Source organism: Paraphaeosphaeria sporulosa (assembly GCF_001642045.1).
Source record: "Paraphaeosphaeria sporulosa strain AP3s5-JAC2a unplaced genomic scaffold CC84scaffold_2, whole genome shotgun sequence".
Classification (NCBI taxonomy): domain Eukaryota; kingdom Fungi; phylum Ascomycota; class Dothideomycetes; order Pleosporales; family Didymosphaeriaceae; genus Paraphaeosphaeria; species Paraphaeosphaeria sporulosa.
The window spans coordinates 4,576,591-4,594,187 of record NW_017253361.1 but is presented as its reverse complement, the minus strand read 5'-3'; the positions used below and the strand labels follow the sequence as shown (position 1 = coordinate 4,594,187).

General features: G+C 51.8%; 8 protein-coding genes across 8 annotated transcripts; 5 read left to right on the top strand and 3 right to left on the bottom strand.

The window, feature by feature from the left end:
• The first annotated feature begins 38 nt into the window (after positions 1-38).
• Positions 39-1,221, top strand: CC84DRAFT_500821 (YebC-like protein). Its single transcript, XM_018186551.1, has 2 exons — positions 39-253; positions 302-1,221. The coding sequence occupies exons 1-2, from the start codon at positions 108-110 to the stop codon at positions 1,068-1,070; spliced, it is 915 nt and encodes a 304-aa protein (XP_018041308.1). The 5' UTR covers positions 39-107; the 3' UTR covers positions 1,071-1,221.
• On the bottom strand, positions 1,035-1,716 carry CC84DRAFT_1139847 (uncharacterized protein). Its single transcript, XM_018176261.1, has 2 exons — positions 1,587-1,716; positions 1,035-1,529 (listed from the first exon to the last, which is right to left on the bottom strand). The coding sequence occupies exons 1-2, from the start codon at positions 1,614-1,616 to the stop codon at positions 1,293-1,295; spliced, it is 267 nt and encodes an 88-aa protein (XP_018041307.1). The 5' UTR covers positions 1,617-1,716; the 3' UTR covers positions 1,035-1,292.
• A 106-nt stretch (positions 1,717-1,822) lies between these two features.
• Positions 1,823-3,056, top strand: CC84DRAFT_1161749 (ClpP/crotonase). The gene is made up of 2 exons (XM_018177827.1): positions 1,823-2,317; positions 2,370-3,056. The coding sequence occupies exons 1-2, from the start codon at positions 2,127-2,129 to the stop codon at positions 2,995-2,997; spliced, it is 819 nt and encodes a 272-aa protein (XP_018041306.1). The 5' UTR covers positions 1,823-2,126; the 3' UTR covers positions 2,998-3,056.
• A 7-nt stretch (positions 3,057-3,063) lies between these two features.
• Positions 3,064-4,261, bottom strand: CC84DRAFT_1073092 (uncharacterized protein; the record flags this gene model as incomplete). Its single annotated transcript, XM_018173684.1, has 2 exons — positions 3,064-3,351; positions 3,401-4,261. Coding segments are annotated over 2 exons (1,149 nt in total), but the record flags the coding sequence as incomplete, so codon positions are not given.
• Positions 4,262-7,379: 3,118 nt separating this feature from the next.
• Positions 7,380-8,490, top strand: CC84DRAFT_1173255 (uncharacterized protein; the record flags this gene model as incomplete). The annotated part of the gene is made up of 4 exons (XM_018180020.1): positions 7,380-7,513; positions 7,599-8,045; positions 8,126-8,181; positions 8,237-8,490. 4 exons carry the CDS (start codon positions 7,380-7,382, stop codon positions 8,488-8,490), a joined length of 891 nt encoding a protein of 296 aa, XP_018041304.1.
• Positions 8,491-8,535: 45 nt separating this feature from the next.
• CC84DRAFT_500761 (uncharacterized protein) lies at positions 8,536-10,182 on the bottom strand. Its single transcript, XM_018186549.1, has one exon. The coding sequence runs from the start codon at positions 9,901-9,903 to the stop codon at positions 8,626-8,628; it is 1,278 nt and encodes a 425-aa protein (XP_018041303.1). The 5' UTR covers positions 9,904-10,182; the 3' UTR covers positions 8,536-8,625.
• Positions 10,183-10,927: 745 nt separating this feature from the next.
• Positions 10,928-15,539, top strand: CC84DRAFT_500763 (ABC transporter). The gene is made up of 2 exons (XM_018186550.1): positions 10,928-11,569; positions 11,623-15,539. The coding sequence occupies exons 1-2, from the start codon at positions 11,070-11,072 to the stop codon at positions 15,449-15,451; spliced, it is 4,329 nt and encodes a 1,442-aa protein (XP_018041302.1). The 5' UTR covers positions 10,928-11,069; the 3' UTR covers positions 15,452-15,539.
• A 634-nt stretch (positions 15,540-16,173) lies between these two features.
• On the top strand, positions 16,174-17,406 carry CC84DRAFT_1161745 (uncharacterized protein). The gene is made up of 2 exons (XM_018177826.1): positions 16,174-16,346; positions 16,401-17,406. Exons 1-2 carry the CDS (start codon positions 16,309-16,311, stop codon positions 16,993-16,995), a joined length of 633 nt encoding a protein of 210 aa, XP_018041301.1. The 5' UTR covers positions 16,174-16,308; the 3' UTR covers positions 16,996-17,406.
• Positions 17,407-17,597: the final 191 nt, after the last annotated feature.

The following is a 17,597-nucleotide window of genomic DNA, read 5'->3' as shown; positions in this document are numbered from 1 at the left end:
AGTTCCAGGCGGAGGTGCCTCTCTAGACCCCCGGTCTTGGCAGGACTCAGGTCATCACAAATTCGTAGCGCCTGCAGCAACGCATTCGTTCTCACTCAGTGACACTCATGTCCACTCCTTTTAGACGGCTCGTTAAGCCCTCGCTGTCGCTCGATGCGTATGCGCAATGCGCCTGCCGTCGCGCACCCAGAGTCGCCCGCCGTGAGCAGGCGCGATGCTTCAGCAGCTCACCTGCCGTGTTTTCAGGCCATTCGTACGCTGCACCCACATTTGATATCTCCAATTCACTGACACAGTAGAGAAAATGGGCGACGATAAAGCACGACAAGGCCAAGGCTGACGCGGGAAAGAGCAAGCAGCGCGCCCTCCTCACCAACGACATCACCAACGCCGTAAAGAACAATGGTCCCGACCCCAACATGAACCCGCGCCTTGCCCTCGCCCTCACAACCGCGAAAAAAAGCCAAGTCCCCAAGGCCTCCATCGAAGCAGCGATAGCCCGCGGCCAGGGTCTCTCCGCGTCAGGTGCCGCGCTTGAATCGATCATGCTAGAGGCCATGCTTCCTGCGTCTGTCGCAGCGGTGATTGAAGCGCAAACGGATAATAAGCTGCGCTCTCTCGCGGACCTACGATTGATCATCAAGGAGGCTGGGGGCAACGTGTCGACCGTGAGCTACATGTTTGAGAAGAAAGGCAGGGTGATACTGCACCAGAAGGAAGGCGTGGGCGCCGACGAGGTGCTGGAGGCTGCGATCGAGGCCGGTGCAGAGGACGTCCAAGAGCTAGATGACGGACGTGTTGTCCTATTCACGGAGCCCGCTACCGCAAAGACAATTGCGCAGACCGTCGCTAAGGAGATGGACATGGAGGTCGCGGAGGCGGAGATCATATACGACCCCAACGAAGATACCCTGGTGCCGCTTGATGATGCGGAAACGGCAGGGCAATTAGGCAAGTTCGTGGACAAGGTACAAGACGTGCAAGGGATCCAGGGCGTGTACTTGAACTGGACCAAGGGTTCAATAGATGATAGCCTGTGGGAAGAGCTAGCGAGCAAGACCGCGATATGATGATTCTCCTTGTCCATATTTGTCCGCATAGATGTACAAAATACTAGTACAATACTGTACAAAATCCACCAGCACTTTGGTCCAAAACGCCTTCCATGCTCAACTAGTTGTGATGTTCTCGCTTGTTCCGTCCTGTAATCGAGTCGGGTGTATACGCAGTCTTCCTACTGCCTCCAACTACCATACCCTATTCACATCCCCGCTGTCATCTTTCCCTCGATCTCAGAGATCCCTACCCTCCCTCATCGCCTCCTCCCTCTCCCTCCTCTCCCGGAGTCTCTTCATCTCCGCATTTCTCGCCTTCAGCCGCTCCAACTCTGCCTTAATCTCCTCCCGCTCATACGGAATCCGATGCGTCTGCTCTGGCTTCGGCCAGAAGTCCGGCACGCTGAACTTCCCGTCGAGGTTCGTTCCGAAGTAGTACATGATGCCGATCGGGAACATAATGTACATGCCAAACTGCGCGGGTGTGTCAGCTTCAGGATGGGTGGAGAGGGAAGAAAGGAAGGAGCGGACCTTGAAGACTTCGAGATTGGGGCCTGCCATTTTGAACTAGTGGTAGGGCGTGGTGTGGGAAGTGGACGCTGGAGCTTGGGAAGGCGGTTCGTGACGGTGGTGCGAGGTTGAGGTGAGTTTGCGACGGAGATGCTTCGGCGATGGTTCGCGAAATGTTTCGGATCGGTCTTATCGATAAGCGCTTTATGTTGACGAGAGGCACAGCAAAGTCGCCCACGTAATAGCTTTTTGAAAGCGTCTCGTCCCAAGTAGAGCTTCGCATACAGCTACACATGTCCAGGGACGTCTGTACAGACGATACCATCTGCCTTGAACCTAGCGCTTCGCGAACACTATGCCTGCCGAAGGTCTCCCCATTGGCCTATCAGAGCCAGCGTACCTCCGCATCGATTCCAACATGCCTCGGCTGTCGCTGTCGAGTCTCACGCCGGGTGTCATATTCCCCAGACTTCCCCACGCTGCCGATATTTCCATCTCGACACTCGTTTCCTGACCTCAAGCCTCTCAGACACCCTAGATTCATACAGACCTGAGTCCACCATGGCAGACGCACCCGTCACCGTCGAGTACAAGTCCAACGGCATCGCCATTGTGACATTGAACCAGCCGAAGAAGCTGAATGCGCTGAACCAGGACGGCTACTTCCAGCTCGCGGTAGCTCTCCGCGAGGTCGCCGAGCGCGACGACATCTACATCACCGTGCTCACGGGCAAAGGACGCTTCTTCTCTGCGTTCGCCTCACCTATCCCCATTCTCCCTCTCCATCCACTGACATCGCCCCAGCGGCGCCGACGTTTCCATCGGCGCCTCCAGCACAGGCACCGACTCAGCGCGCCAACACTGGCTCAAGAATTTCGTCGCCTCCAACCTCCACATCACGCACGCCTTCTACACGCACCCTAAGATCCTGGTCACCGCGCTCAACGGCCCCGCCGTCGGCCTCTCGGCCGCCCTCATCGCCTTTTCAGACTTCATCTACGCGGCGCCGCACGCCTTCCTATTGACGCCGTTCTCCTCCCTCGGCCTCGTCTCCGAGGGCAATGCGTCTGTGGGCTTTGTCCGACGGCTGGGCATCAGCAAGGCCAACGAGGCGCTGATTATGAGCAAAAGGATTGGGATTGAGGATCTTGTGCAGACGGGATTCGTGAATAAGGTCGTAGATGTTGGTGGGAGGGATAAGAGTGAGGAGTTCTTGGGGGAGGTGTTGAAGGAGGTAGATGATAGGCTTGGGGCGCATTTGAATAGGGAGAGTCTCGTCAAGATCAAGGCGTTGATCAGGAAGCCAGAGATTGAGACGCTGGATCGACAGGGCGTGCTGGAGGTGTTTGCGGGGCTGGATCGATTTATCAAGGGCGTGCCACAGGAGGAGTTCAGAAAGATTGCGAGTGGGGAGAAGAAGCATAAGCTGTAGACGTGAGAGTAAAACAGGTTTTTCGTTGTATTGGGGGTATCATTGTGTCTATGCGAGAGAGACGCCGCCTTCGGTCGTGAGCAGCTCGCCGCCGAGAGGCTCGTCTTTGCCGAGCATGGGCTTGCCTGTCGCTGGCGAGTTGTCTGACGGCTCGGGGGGAGCTTCGTCCTTCTTCTTCTGCTCCTGTGTCAGGTGGCTGCTGTAGCTCATGAACCGCAAGCAGGTAAAGAGCAGGAAGGCAGATATGCCAATTGCAGTGGCTGCTCTCCGTGTGAGAATCCATCTCAGACCCTCGACTTCGCTGCGCGCATCTGAATTCAGTTCCACGGTGATCTTGTAGCCCAGTCGTTGAATCTGCGCATGGGTTAGCATGTCGACTGGAAAACGCCTTTGCAAAACGTACCAGAGACTCCATGTGCCTTTGCTCGTTCCGCACAGCCATCTTCCGATCGTCGAATAGCCCCTTCAGCTCATCTTTCAAATGGCTTGTCTCCTGACCCATGCGCTGACTCAGAATGTCCACCTCGTGCTGCAACTGGTTTCTCTCGCTCCTCATTCTTTCCACCTCCGCTTTTCTCGTATTCCCTACCTCTGTTCTCAGCTCGCTACAGGCCGCGCGAAACAAATACGTCTCGTTCTCCACATTCGACTTGCTGACCAGCCCCTCGCGCGCTAGCTCCATGTTGTCCGTCAATATACCGCGCACAGCCTTCATGATTGAGACAGACTGGTCCTCAGTAAAACCAGACTTTGTGAGGTCTTTAACGAGGCTGTAGGTGTCGAAGTGGTGCACGTAGGGCGGGGTTTTGAGGTGCGGGGGCTTGCGCTCCTCTTCTTCCTGCGGAGAAGGCATGTGCAGTACTGTATCGAGAGGCTTTGCATCGGGCGGTTTTGGTGGCTCAAGAGGAGGTGGGGGCGTTGCTTCGTCCGGTAAATCAGCGTCTGCGCTCTTCATCTGCGTGGATGGCATCGTGGGCGGTAGCGGCCCCTCGTCTTCCTCTTCTTCCACGGGCTCGGGCTCGGGCTGAGAGGACGCCTCGGCTTCTTTTTCAGACCCCTTCTGGGTTTCATGGTCTCGCAGATGCGGCGCGGGTTCTTGAGCAGTGCCATAGCGCTGTGTGATGACTTCTTGTCGGGGACGCGACGTTGCTGCAAGTCTTCGCCTGGATGGAGTGCATCGCGTGACATTCGGTGCGCGTGTGCGAGGCGCTTTCAGCGGTTTGAATAGCACAGGCCATAGGAAGGGTAACCGGGGAGTCGCCATACTGTCGTTTGTGTTCAAGCGATCTCGCCGATTCGGAATCCTCGCGGTTTCAATTCGAGACATGCTCCGATTTAAGCCGAGGCTAGATGAGTCAGCTCCAACGTCAACACCGATCAACACCACGAACGACACTATGGACATCACGTAGCGCTACCATCGTTTAGCATCTACAGGTACCGCAGTCAGGTAAAGATACGCTTGGTTCCAACAAATAGCCTTGCTCGCAAACCAACTGACTACATTGCACGAGCCAAAAGCCAATCTAAATACAGCTGCACCCTAGGTCTTCACAAAACAGAGCCAGAGCAGATCACACAAAATCCTCACACAGGTAACCGCTCCGGTATGAGAGACTTCTTCTTCGAGCGCCAGACACGTCCGACAATAATCGATGAAAAGGTTCGTCCTGCGCCTTTGAACAGTGGAGGACTTCCAGTACCGAAAGACCTTTCATATGGAACCCGTTCAGCAGGTCGATTATAAATGTAGTGGCTTGACGTGGCTACCATCAACAGGTTCGTATCGGATGACAGCGCGAGCACATCGCCTGGTCCAACTTAGCCTACCAGTGGCAATAGGAATGATTGAGACACTGGCAAATGCCCCAATGGTCATAGTCAACTGATATAATCCAGCAGTACTCGATGAATTACTTTCATCCTGAACTGTTCTAAAGGTACAGGACTTCCACTGCTAGCTGACTTTGATGTCAATGGGCCCATGAGGGTCCCGTAGCTCATCTACAGTGGGTTGGGTAGCTAACCTAGAAGGGCTCATCTCGACAAGGAAGGCACAACACCACCTCGACCGCCGCAGCCTCTCAGGGGGTAAGAGTACAATTGAGACGCTGGCGTCGCTCAACAGGCCGTATCAAAAGCTTGATGGGGCATGCAAGGTACCGCCTCGGCGGACCCAGCGGAAACGGTCAGCTGTCTGCTGGGCGGACTGAGGTTCCCACGTGGGTTCCCAACCCGCAGGATATTATCCGACAGCAACGGCATCACCCGGCCAAAATAATCGGACCCAGCGTCAATTGTAGTACGCGCCTGACTGGCTCATGTTGTGCTTCATTGAGACCGGTTTACATGTCGGATAATACGTCACGGATCATAGCGGAGCGCTGCCGGGACTGGTCGCAAGCAGCTGTTTTATCGTTACTGCAACTGTGCTTCCGAGAACAAGTTCTCTGAGAGCGGCGTTCGACCGACAAATATCAACCCGGTTGCGACACCGCACATCATCTCGCCTGATCCTCGGAGTCGTAGATCACACGACCGCGAAGAGTTTCAGACCGACGGAAAAGATGGCTGCCAGTATGCCGAAGGATTTGCGAAGAGAGACAGAAGAATAGAGGTTCTGCTGTTTGTCAGTCGCGCTGCGGGGGCAGCGCAATATGTGGTCGGGACTAGCGCAGCAGGAGGAGCTCCCTTCGTCCGGACGTAGAGAAGGATACCGCCGTCAAATATATATGTCACCGTGAGACGTCGGAATGTCGCCGTGAATGGAAATGCCGCCAGAGTGCCGCCGTCGATAAGTAGATTACCAATCGAGGAAAAGCCATTCGGTTGTGAAAGTCCGTGTCCGTGACGAAATGTTGCCGTGTTGTTGCCCTAGATCACTGTTACTGTTGGGGAGAGAACGTGGTAGAGGCACGGCGGGCTTTTATAGCAGATTCGACGCGCGCTACGTGAGGTCACGTGTATTCAATCTTAGTCAGCGAAAAGGGTGCTCCGAATTCTCATACGCCCTTGAAGTAAGTGTAATGCAAGACATCACTCTGCTTTGCGGAGGGTCATATACAGTAACGAACAGCTACTCAGACCAGTGGGTTCGCAATAGACACGTACGGTCAGTCCCCATGCATTTGTTCTCGCGGTGCTGGGGTTATGACACGCCTGACTTTTCCTAGCTATGCATCCTTTCCCGTAATTGATTACACTCAGAGGCGGGTGCAATATGAATTAGTAACTTTGACCAGTGCGACCGGAAAAGTCCTGTAGCGAATGGTCTGGCAGGAGTTGGTCTTCCCCTTTGAAGGTAAGAACAGTGTGGCCATATGGGGCCTCTCGTCTAGCTCACAGATAAGAGCGTCAGAGTTGGTGGATAGTCATGTAAGAATTTCGTTTGATACAATGTCGGTGCTAAACTTCCAATAGGGAAGTATTCCTCAAGCCACTGCTGATTATATAAAAGGTTCCACACAGAAAGGTCTCAAGCTTTTCCAAGCCTGGATTGGCAATTCGTCAAATGTTCAGCTGACAACAGGCTCCGCAGCAGTAATATGAATTTTTGAGCAGCACTCTCCAATCATTACAAAAAGATTTGTAACATTGGATAAGCTTCTCATCAAATCCCCTCCGGTATGTCGATAGTGGGAGCTGGTCAGATATGAGAGGGACACTACACTCTTCATGAATTATTACATCAAATCAGGCATTTAAGTGCACATATGGCTGGCATTTTCTGAGCACCATCGCACAAAGTATCATACGATGACAATTGAGGCCGCTTCTCCAACGTTACAGAACTACTACAGACATGATCGAGACACGGATCGTGTATTTCTAGAAGCTGGGCGCAGTGTTTGCACTATAATCTACAAGGCCCTTCTTTCGAAAAGTTTTCGGAACAGCGGAAAGCCTAGAAGACATCGATAGCCTCGGGTGAAATACACAGCAAGTTACTATTGCGTGAACAACGTTGTCCTAGATGCACCAACTCGTTCTTCTGTCGTTGTAAAGAGGTCCATACCATTGAGCATGATCTACCGGCTATTCAGATATATAGTGGGTTTCTTCAAATGTTATCTTAGCTAATACTCAAAGTACTCCTCACAAGCTTATCAAGACCGATAAAACGACCCTCTCCGAGATCAAAGAATCTATTTTACTAACAATGGGCTCGCCTCCTTGATCTTCAACTCACCTTTAGAGCAGCGAGGCATTGGGATCTGCTATTTTTCACTAGATTGCCATACCTAAGTATATTTCGGAAGGGTGTCTTGATAAGTACGGTCATGATCAAGGCCACATACGCACTCAAAGAGATAGACTTCGATTCTTGATTTGGGCACATATGCAAAGCCTTTGGTCCAAATATAGAATTGCTGAATGTTGTGATGCCAGTGACCATATGGCGGCCAATCAGTATACTCGGATACGCTAGCTTCAGTAGTCCCAGCTGCATGAGCGCCATCAAAGGAAATCCAACAAAAGCAGAGCCCTCGGCACGAGACACGCCAACTCCACATTCGTACGAGGACCGAGAGGCTTGAGAGTCCCGCGTACCTCATAATTTCTAACTGCCTAGGCACCCTTCTTTCTTTGCAAAAATACAGCGTCTTTCTCTTGTCAAACGCATCAGGTGACGTTTATCTCATCTATCGGCACCAATGGTCGACGTCTATTCATGGGTCGGTGGCGTTATGTGGCCAACCACGTCCACTAACTACGGGCGGGCCCCTGACCACGACGTCCACTCCCTCCCCAATATGTCTCTCCTACCCCCATGTCCGAAGTATAGACAAGGGACCTGTCTTCTATGACGGCTTAGGAGGCGACGACGGCACGTGTTTCAAAACCGGCGCAGCCCGTCCAGACATTTACGCGTACAACTACAACACAGATTGCTACCCTGTCTCTTTGAGCGCTTCAGCTGATAAAGAAAAATTCTGGCAGCTGTCCATTGGATTCTTTTCGCCGACAAACGTGTGTCCATCTGTGTGGACCACGGCAACAACTTTTGTTGAAAGTGGCGGAGAAACCGAGATCGTGTGTTGCCCTAGGTAAGCTCTCATCCTCTGAATGGCAAAGTTTGGTGTACTGACAAAGCGCAGCCAGCTCGCACTTTCTATACGATCAACAGGTGGTCCAATATGTCTACTTACAACGGACATGACTTTGACAGCATCGGGGCGCATTGTATGTGACGATGGAGAAGAGCAAGGAAATTTTGTAGGCACGACTGTGGTGACAGACACAGATGGGACCACGCTGGCTAATTATGGCTTATACCATCCACCTGTAATACTCAGATGGAGGATTGGTGATGGAAGTGAAACGACGATAAACATTGGTAGCGGTACATCACCTACAGCTGCGCCAGCGTCTTCGCAAAGTGCCACGCCGATTAGCACAACAACGCCAGGCGCAGGGACACGAGTGGCGGCAGGCGGGATCCCAACATTCGTGCTGGGTGGACCTGCTATCGTTGCTTGGCTATTAGCCTGAAAATAGAAATAAGGGAGGTCAAGAAGATACAGAGGTCAATGTGGATCGGAATGAATGACTTGTATTGTCAGATCTAATCTAGGTCTTCGTGTACCGGTCGTTGTGTATCATTAGTCGTCTATAGGAATAAGCAGTCTATTCAGAACCACCTTCCGAGTCCGCGCTGTCCCCGCTCTTGGAACCCATGCCCTCATCATCGTCAGAATCTGTTTCGTCAAAAGCCCCGATGATGTCTAACCGCAAGTCGTTCTCTTTGCAGGTGGCCTTGACTTGCTTGAGAATGGATTCATCGCCCTCGACAACCACCATCGTCTTCCAGTGTCTTGCAACGATACTCTTGCTCTCGATCAAGGCCAGCAAGAGATCGTTGACTTCTGCATCGGTACCAAGCTCGTTGAAGAACTCCAGCATCTCCAACTCGGGAGGCAAGCCGACCGAATGCAAACGCGGCTTCTTCGATGACTTGGCGAATAGCTGGTAGTCCCAGTTCAAGCGCAGAGACCTAAGGGCGCCGAACTCCCTCATCCTTAATACTTTCCGGCTTGTCATGGATGGAGAGTCGATTGTGATGCTTATTAGTGATTCGCTTTGGGATTTGAGCGCTTGGATGTAATCGGCTACGCTGTCGGAGCTTTCCTCGAGCTCTGGCTCTGGCTCCTCTTGATGTGTCATCACAAACTCCTCAAGCGCTTCAGGAAGCTCGAGGAGATCCCCAAGACCGTCGTCATTGATGTCGCATTCGATCAGATGTAGCTTCTTCAGTGCTGTTTCGTGAGGGCGCTCTAGGAAATTGAACCCCTGCTCATCAAATTTGGCACGTCGAAGGGTCAGCTCTTCAAGCTCAGGGTGCGCAAAGATATGAATGTTCTCGCGAAGATCCCAGTACTCGTCATTGGGGCATTGATAAAATAATTTGCATGACTTGAGGCATGACAAATCGAATGGGCCGTTGAATAGGGATCCGATGCCATGCAGTAAGTCGCTAGGAACAGCGATGTCAAGCTTCTCTAGATTTGACATGATAGAAAGCGTACGTGACAGGCCATCGAATCGGGATGGATGGATGTAGGAACCAGGTACATGGGCACCAAGCGCCAATTGGGAGAGCTCGGATGACGGGTATGCCAATGTGACTTCATTGATGGCGGATCCACGGCGTGGGCGGCGACTGAGTGATTCGCTGAAGGTCAGGTGAAGCTCCGGGGTTTGGAAAAGCACCTGCTTGTACAGTGTCGCGTCGCTCAGGCGATGGTACCTTTTGTTCAGTCGTGACACGTTGCAGAGGTCTTTTCGCGTGCCGAGCTGTGCAAGCGTCTCGAAGACTTGCAGCAAGAGCTCATCCGGTAGAACGCCGAGGCGGTCATTTTTGCATTCCGCACTCTTGTCCTCGTCATCCTCAGGGAAGACCAACATGTTGAACGTGGAGTGGCGCGCGGTGACTTGTCGCGGGCGGCGGCTGCTGTGTTGTGCGCAAGGGGGCCTGCGTTAGCGGGCAGCGGCTCCAGATTCCCCCGCATCCACGTGAACTTACATAAGCGGAACTAGTCACAAACGGGGTAGGTGGCGTGATGAACGTGTGGAGGTGTTGAGAGTTCGCGATAGCACATCCTCAGCGCACCTTCGGCTCCACTTTCCGATGTCAATCCAAATGTAGTGCCCTCGCAGCCTAAAAACCAGCATCGTGAAATTACCTCTCGCGAAGTGGCCTGCCAGCCGGCAGCGAAGAACACCTGGGCAGCAACCTTCACTCTGCAATCCTCAAGAACGGCATTGCCGTCGATTCGTATGGACTCCAGAACAGTCTTCTATCCTTACTTTACCCTCGGATAACGGCCACGGTGATTTGAGCAAAGCGCAACAGCAATTATATCGGCATTAGCGGTCGTCATGCTAGGTGCGATGAGGTACACGCCCCCGTACTGGTGCGTCCTCCAGTCTCGTGCGGTAGATCGAACATGCATACATGCAAAGTTACGGATTGGGAGAAAAGAGATAGAAGACCACGTATTTTGAGGCGCTGTGCTGGTGTTGAGATTGCGTTTCGGGATGCTGATGACGTTTTCGCTGGGCTCCGACCACGCTGTGCGTTACGCAACGTGGAATGCTGCCTTGGCCGGCGAGACCGCCGCTAGAACACTTCAGGGTGCTTCCAGCCTCCGGCAAGTACGTCAGCAAAAGGCTTAGAAGATAAATGCACGCCAACAAAGTCAAAAACCGCAAAGACCGAGAACAGCGAAGGGCGGAACCGGGACTCTTGGCAGCCGTGGCACCGAAAAGCCCGAGTCGGAGGGTCATTCCTCCACTGGAAACCCACTCGATCCACCCGTAACTTGCGCTAATGTCTGAATCAACCAACCTTTTTTTGTTCGAAGCTATGTACGATTCGCACAAGGACCTGGAGGCTCTGGGAACAGGGCACGAAGTAGTCGGACCTTCTGAAGTACTCGACGTTATCAATTTTGTGACATCTTGATTCGGAGAGAACGACCGCCGATGACCTACTTAGGCTCTTCGCTTCCCACACGTTCTTTCTGTGTCTAGCTTTCTCCATTCTCGCCTTTCCACGTTCAGCGTACATCATGACGCGACGCAGTAGCAGTTTTGGGATGCAGGGTCCGGGCATCGCTGCAGGCACTGGTGAAGATCTCATGAGAAGTTTATCACGCACTTTCTCCGGCAAATCGCACCATTCTGACCGCAGAGATGGTGACCGAAGATGGGACGACGCTGAAGGCAGTGGGGATGATGGTTCAGCCGAGACTAAAATCGACGAGTGGAAACTGGCCTCCGTCGTCAAGGGGATGCCGCTCAACGATCAGGCAGAGGGCAGGAAGCTGGGCGTAACCTGGAGTGGACTGACAGTGAAGGTTGTGCCATCAGACGCGATGCTACAAGAAAATGTGCTAAGCCAATTCAACATTCCGCAACAGATCAAGGAAGGACGAAATAAACCGGGTTTGAGGACCATCCTAGACAGAAGCTCGGGATGCGTAAAGCCTGGAGAGATGCTGCTTGTTTTGGGGAGGCCAGGGAGCGGTTGCACCACCCTATTGAAGATGCTAGCGAACAAGCGCAAAGGGTATGGATTCGAAAGTCGCACTGAAGCCTTGATGCAGCTGACGTTAGCAACAGATACTCTGAAGTAGAAGGCGACGTGCACTGGGGCACTCTAGATGCCAAAGCAGCGCTAAAACATCGTGGATCTATCGTCATCAACACTGAAGAAGAGCTCTTCTTCCCGACGCTTACGGTGGGAAAGACCATGGACTTCGCAACGCGCCTCAATATACCCCACCACCTGCCTAAAGATACCGATAAGGCAGAGGACTTCCGTTTGAAGTTCAAATCCTTTTTGATGGATTCCATGGGTATCTCGCACACCGCAGATACGAAAGTCGGCGACGCCTATGTCCGCGGTGTATCCGGCGGTGAGAGAAAGAGAGTGTCGATCATAGAGACGCTGGCCAACAGAGCAAGTGTCGTGTGTTGGGATAACTCGACCCGCGGATTAGATGCTTCGACTGCTTTGGAATACACAAGAGCGCTTCGATGTTTGACCGACGAGTTGGGTGTTGCTACAATCGTCACGTTATACCAAGCTGGAAACGGGATATACGATCTATTCGATAAGGTCCTTGTCCTGGATGAAGGCAAACAAGTCTTTTACGGTCCACTTCAAGAGGCTCGGCCCTTCATGCAGTCTCAAGGCTTTGTCTGTGGCGACGGTGCCAATGTTGCTGACTTCTTGACCGGCGTTACTGTGCCAAGCGAGAGAGAGATTCATCCAGACTTCGAATCAAGATTTCCACGCAACGCGGGCGAGCTCGAGCTCGCGTATCGCCAGTCTCATATCAAGGCCAATATGGACCAAGAGTTGAACTACCCGACGACAGAAGAGGCCAAGAACAACACTCGTCGCTTTTGCGAAGCAATGATGCTCGACCGATCACCTCGTCTTCCGAAGTCATCACCCATGACTGTATCGTTTCAGGACCAGATAAAGGCTTGCATCATTCGGCAATATCAAATACTCTGGGGAGACAAGGCTACCTTTTTTATCAAGCAAGGTTCAACTATTGTCCAGGCACTTATCGCCGGTTCTTTGTTCTACAATGCCCCAGCGAACTCGAATGGCTTGTTCATTAAGGGCGGTGCGTTGTTCACGGGATTGCTATACAATGCCTTGGTCGCGATGTCCGAAGTTACCGACTCCTTCGCCGGCCGCCCAATACTCGCCAAGCACAAAAATTTCGCCTTCTATAACCCTGCAGCTTTCTGTCTGGCCCAAATCACTGTGGATATTCCCATTCTATTCTTTCAGGTTACCGTCTTCATTGTTATTCTATACTGGATGACGTTCCTGAAGGCGACCGCAGCCGCATTTTTTACATGTTGGTTCGTGGTCTACTTAACTGCTTTCACCATGACTGCATTGTTCCGCATGATCGGCGCTGCCTTCCCATCATTCGACGCTGCCTCGAAGGTTTCCGGTTTCTCCGTGACGGCCTTGATTCTCTATATTGGATACCAGATTGCAAAGCCTGCAATGCACCCCTGGTTTGTCTGGATCTATTGGATCGATCCTCTATCCTATGGATTTGAAGCTGTGATGGCCAACGAGTTCAAGGGAACAATCATACCCTGTGTAAACAACAATCTCATTCCGAATTATTTACCCCAGTACCTCGATCCTAAGCACCAGTCTTGCGCTGGTGTTGGCGGAGCTGCTCCGGGTGCTATTTCAGTCTCTGGAGAGGACTACCTCGCTAGTCTATCGTATTCTCCAACTCATATCTGGCGCAACGTTGGCATCCTTTTCGCATGGTGGGTGTTTTATGTAGGCCTCACAGTCTTCTTCACACTTCGATGGGACGACACCGCAGGATCTTCCGGTCTCGTTCTCATCCCTCGCGAGACAGCCAAGCAAGTGCCGGCTCAGATCATTTCCCCGAACGACGAGGAAGCTCAGGTTACTGAGAAGGCCCCTCGGATTCCGGCTAGCGGCAATGAAGATGCTAACGCTAGTGATGATGATGCCGAAAGGTCGCTCATCCGGAATACATCGATATTCACATGGCGTAATCTGTCCTACGTAGTGAAGACTTCGTCAGGAGACCGGACTTTGCTGGATAACGTCCATGGATATGTGAAACCGGGCATGCTTGGCGCCCTCATGGGATCTTCAGGTGCTGGTAAAACAACTTTACTGGATGTTCTGGCTCAGCGCAAGACCGAGGGTACGATCCACGGAGAGATTTTGGTAGACGGTCGCCCCCTCCCTGTATCTTTCCAACGCTCCGCCGGATACTGTGAACAGCTTGACGTACACGAGCCTTTTGCTACCGTCCGAGAGGCCCTAGAATTTTCAGCTCTCCTTCGTCAAAGCCGAGATACGCCACGCGCTGAAAAGATCGCCTACGTGGATACTATCATTGACTTACTCGAGCTTCACGACCTGGAACATACACTTATCGGTAGACTCGGCGCTGGTCTCTCTGTGGAGCAGAGGAAGCGCGTCACCATTGGTGTTGAGCTAGTCTCGAAACCATCCATCTTGATCTTTCTAGACGAACCAACCAGCGGGCTTGATGGACAAGCAGCGTATAATACTGTCCGCTTCCTAAGGAAACTAGCTGATGTTGGACAAGCTGTCCTTGTTACTATTCATCAGCCTTCCGCTCAGCTGTTTGCACAATTTGATACTCTGCTCTTGTTGGCGAAAGGCGGAAAGACTGTTTACTTTGGCGAGATTGGCGATAATGCAAACACGATCAAAGAGTACTTCGGACGACATGGAATGCCCTGCCCCCCAGGCGCCAACCCGGCTGAGCATATGATTGATGTAGTCTCTGGTTCCAAGTCTACCCGAGACTGGAACAAGATATGGATGGAGTCACCAGAAGCTGCCCGTATGCATCAAGATTTGGACAACATTATCACCGATGCTGCCAACAAGGAACCAGGAACCAAGGACGACGGCCATGAATTCGCTACTACCATCTGGACACAAACCAAACTTGTCACTCATCGATCAAACGTCAGTCTTTATCGCAATATCGACTATGTCAACAACAAATTTGCCTTGCATATCGGCGTAGCGCTATTCATTGGTTTCTCGTTTTGGAATATTGGAAACTCAGTCCAGGATCAACAGCTTATTCTCTTCGCTCTATTCAACTACATATTTGTTGCTCCTGGTGTGATCGCTCAACTACAGCCTTTATTCATCGAACGTCGCGATGTCTACGAAGCCCGGGAACGCAAGTCAAAGATGTACCACTGGAGCCCTTTCGTCACTGGTCTTATTGTTTCCGAACTTCCTTATCTTGTTATTTGCGCCGTCCTTTACTTCGTGTGTTTTTATTACACGGCTGGTCTGCCGAACGACTCCAATAAAGCCGGTGCTACCTTCTTCGTCATGCTAGTCTATCAGTTCATCTACACTGGCATGGGCCAGTTCATTGCTGCCTACGCACCAAACGCCATCTTTGCATCGCTTGTCAACCCGTTGGTTATCTTCACGCTGGTCTCGTTCTGCGGTGTCCTGGTTCCCTACACTCAGATTCAGCCTTTCTGGAGATATTGGATGTACTACCTGAACCCATTCAACTATATGATGGGCGCGCTACTCGTTTTCACGGACTTTTCCTGGAAAGTTGAGTGCAAGGAGACAGAGTTCGCGCGCTTCGATCCACCTTCCGGTCAATCATGTGCGCAGTATCTTGAAGCATGGCTTCAAGGCCCGGGCTTGAGCAACAACCTAATCAATCCAAATGCCACTAGCCAGTGCAAAGTCTGTCAATACTCAGTTGGCAAAGACTACCTCGCCACCCTCAACTTAGGCGAATACGTTTATGGCTGGCGTGATGCGGGCATTTGCGTTATCTTCGCACTGTCAGGCTATGCCTTGGTGTACTTACTCATGAAGTTGAGGACCAAGGCAACTAAGAAAGCCGAGTGATCGCAAGTCACCCGCATAATCTGGCTATGTATACAGCTTCTCCATCGCTGGGTTGACGTTATGCATCGACCGACCCGCATCTCCAACCCTCTGTCCAAAATTTTCCTACAGGTAATTTTTCTTGAAACAGCGCATTATCTAGCATTGTCATGTGTTTGTTATCTTGTTCCATGTCTTAACGACAACGACGTTGGAGGCGCGCTCCCAAAACCCATATATACCCAGCTCTTTTGTCCCACGACGTTGGAGGCGCGCTCCGAAAAAGCCATATACCCATTTCCTTTTCCATTTCGACGTCGGAGGCGTACTCAGGACATGCAAGCGATTTAATCTATTGCATTTGAGTAAACATGCGCACATACCGGTAGAATTTGATAGAATGTAATTAAACTTTGTTCGAGTGGCAGTCATAATACCATTTAGGCGGTGATGCTACTACCTAATTTCGTGGTAGAGATAAAAGTACAGAGAAGTTCGATGCTTGCCTGAGAACAATTCGCTAAATTCGGAGGTTTGCGATGGCTCTATCACCTGGGTCAGGCGCATTGAGGTCGGCAGACCAGTCGTCCGGCATCGATATTCTGTACGATGCCTCAACGTACATGATGATATAAACGAAACGGATCAGCGAAGCCCTCGCTACTACCGATAGGTCTTTCGGGTTTTGCCGCCTGGGTCTTGGCCTTTTCAGTTGCGTTCAATGCAGCAACAAGCTCGCCACACAGAAAATCCCCGCTGGGCTAGAGCAATTACACAAACACAATACTCGTTCACGTGCTGCACGCAATTCGCAATTCGTACCAGCGACGGTATTGATAAATACGGAGAGGATCGAAGCGCACTAGTCTACACACATCATGTCTTCGGCACCTTCTTCTAGTACGCCCTCGCGGAAGTAAGCTGGAATTGGGAACCTTGCACAGGTGAAACTATTGCTTACAGTGTGCAGAAAACCTGAACCCCTCGGGTGGGACTTCGAAGACGTAAAGTTCCGTGAAGACCCTATCCCTGACACGTGGTGGTTTGTTCCTTGGAACAACACTGAACAATGCGAGTCTAAAAATGACTTTCCCGGCACTGTTAAACCCAAGAAGCTGCTCTATTCCGATGTAAACCCTGTTGAAGAGGAGTATCGAGGCTCCGGTATCGTAGTCGACGAGATCGAAGGCAGAGTAGTCGGCTGCTACAAGGTTCGAGCCGATACTGAAGACGGCGACGATGCCAAAGCAGAGATCGCCGAAGTTAAACACCAACAGTGGCTCGAGGAGCAGGGTCAAGCCTACATCGAGGGGTTGCCTAATAGGAAGCCCAAACAGAAAATGCGCAGAATGGGGATGTTCCCATCCGATCCGAAAGCAGAGCCGCGCCCGGGTGATAAGACGTGCGATAGGAAGCCTTTGAACCTGCTGAACGACATCCGTAAGCTGAATGGTCTAATTTTGGATCCCCGTCCTGTGAGGATAGCTCTTCATCCCAAGGACAGAGAAGCGTTTCGTATCCACGGTAGTATGGCGGGCGCCGCATTGCAGGATTATGGTGCTTAGTATAAGCAATCGGAATATAAGATTCGGAGTGCTATGAAGGACGCTTTCGACAAGCAACAGGATCTTCCCGTATATCGGCTGAAGCAGATCAAGGCGGCAGAGAAAGCCGGTCGTCCTGAGGTCGACTTTACGGAGGAGGAGAATGTGAAACAGGTCAAAGTAAAAGTGAGAGATGACAGTTCGCATGAGGAGGGAGTCGAAGAGCCTGACGATGGTACTAGTCAAAGTGAGCAAGATGAAGACGTGGATGAAGGGGACGAGGGCGAAGGAGATAGGAGCTTAGCTTCTTCACCTCTCTCCCCGGCCCGTTCGCTAAGTAGTCTGGAATCCTAATTGCGCTTCCATGTCGCGGTCTTTATAGCAGAAATGAGATAAGAACGCTCGGGATTAGACCGATACCGCTGATGGTGCGACGCAATCTATGTCTCTGCTCCACGCAGGCTTTTGAGTATTAACTTCGTGTACGATGGATAAGGTAAAAGTCTCGGTACTGCGCCGCCTGTATACAATGACTACACTGAAGCCTGCTGACCCGGTGTTACGATTGTTATCCGACGCCCGATAGCGGCGCGGCCCCGGGGCGTGTCGCCAAGGCTTAACGG

Bases quoted from the DNA above. Each gene is read 5' to 3' on its own strand.
- CC84DRAFT_500821 (XM_018186551.1), top strand. From the start codon at position 108: ATGTCCACTCCTTTTAGACGGCTCGTTAAGCCCTCGCTGTCGCTCGAT. The intron at 254-301 runs GTACGCTGCACC...GACACAGTAGAG, and splicing joins GCCGTGTTTTCAGGCCATTC to AAAATGGGCGACGATAAAGC.
- CC84DRAFT_1139847 (XM_018176261.1), bottom strand. From the start codon at position 1,616: ATGGCAGGCCCCAATCTCGAAGTCTTCAAG. The intron at 1,530-1,586 runs GTCCGCTCCTTC...ACACCCGCGCAG, and splicing joins CCAATCTCGAAGTCTTCAAG to TTTGGCATGTACATTATGTT.
- CC84DRAFT_1161749 (XM_018177827.1), top strand. From the start codon at position 2,127: ATGGCAGACGCACCCGTCACCGTCGAGTACAAGTCCAACGGCATCGCC. The intron at 2,318-2,369 runs GTTCGCCTCACC...ACATCGCCCCAG, and splicing joins AAAGGACGCTTCTTCTCTGC to CGGCGCCGACGTTTCCATCG.
- CC84DRAFT_500761 (XM_018186549.1), bottom strand. From the start codon at position 9,903: ATGTTGGTCTTCCCTGAGGATGACGAGGACAAGAGTGCGGAATGCAAA.
- CC84DRAFT_500763 (XM_018186550.1), top strand. From the start codon at position 11,070: ATGACGCGACGCAGTAGCAGTTTTGGGATGCAGGGTCCGGGCATCGCT. The intron at 11,570-11,622 runs GTATGGATTCGA...CGTTAGCAACAG, and splicing joins CTAGCGAACAAGCGCAAAGG to ATACTCTGAAGTAGAAGGCG.
- CC84DRAFT_1161745 (XM_018177826.1), top strand. From the start codon at position 16,309: ATGTCTTCGGCACCTTCTTCTAGTACGCCCTCGCGGAA. The intron at 16,347-16,400 runs GTAAGCTGGAAT...TACAGTGTGCAG, and splicing joins TCTAGTACGCCCTCGCGGAA to AAAACCTGAACCCCTCGGGT.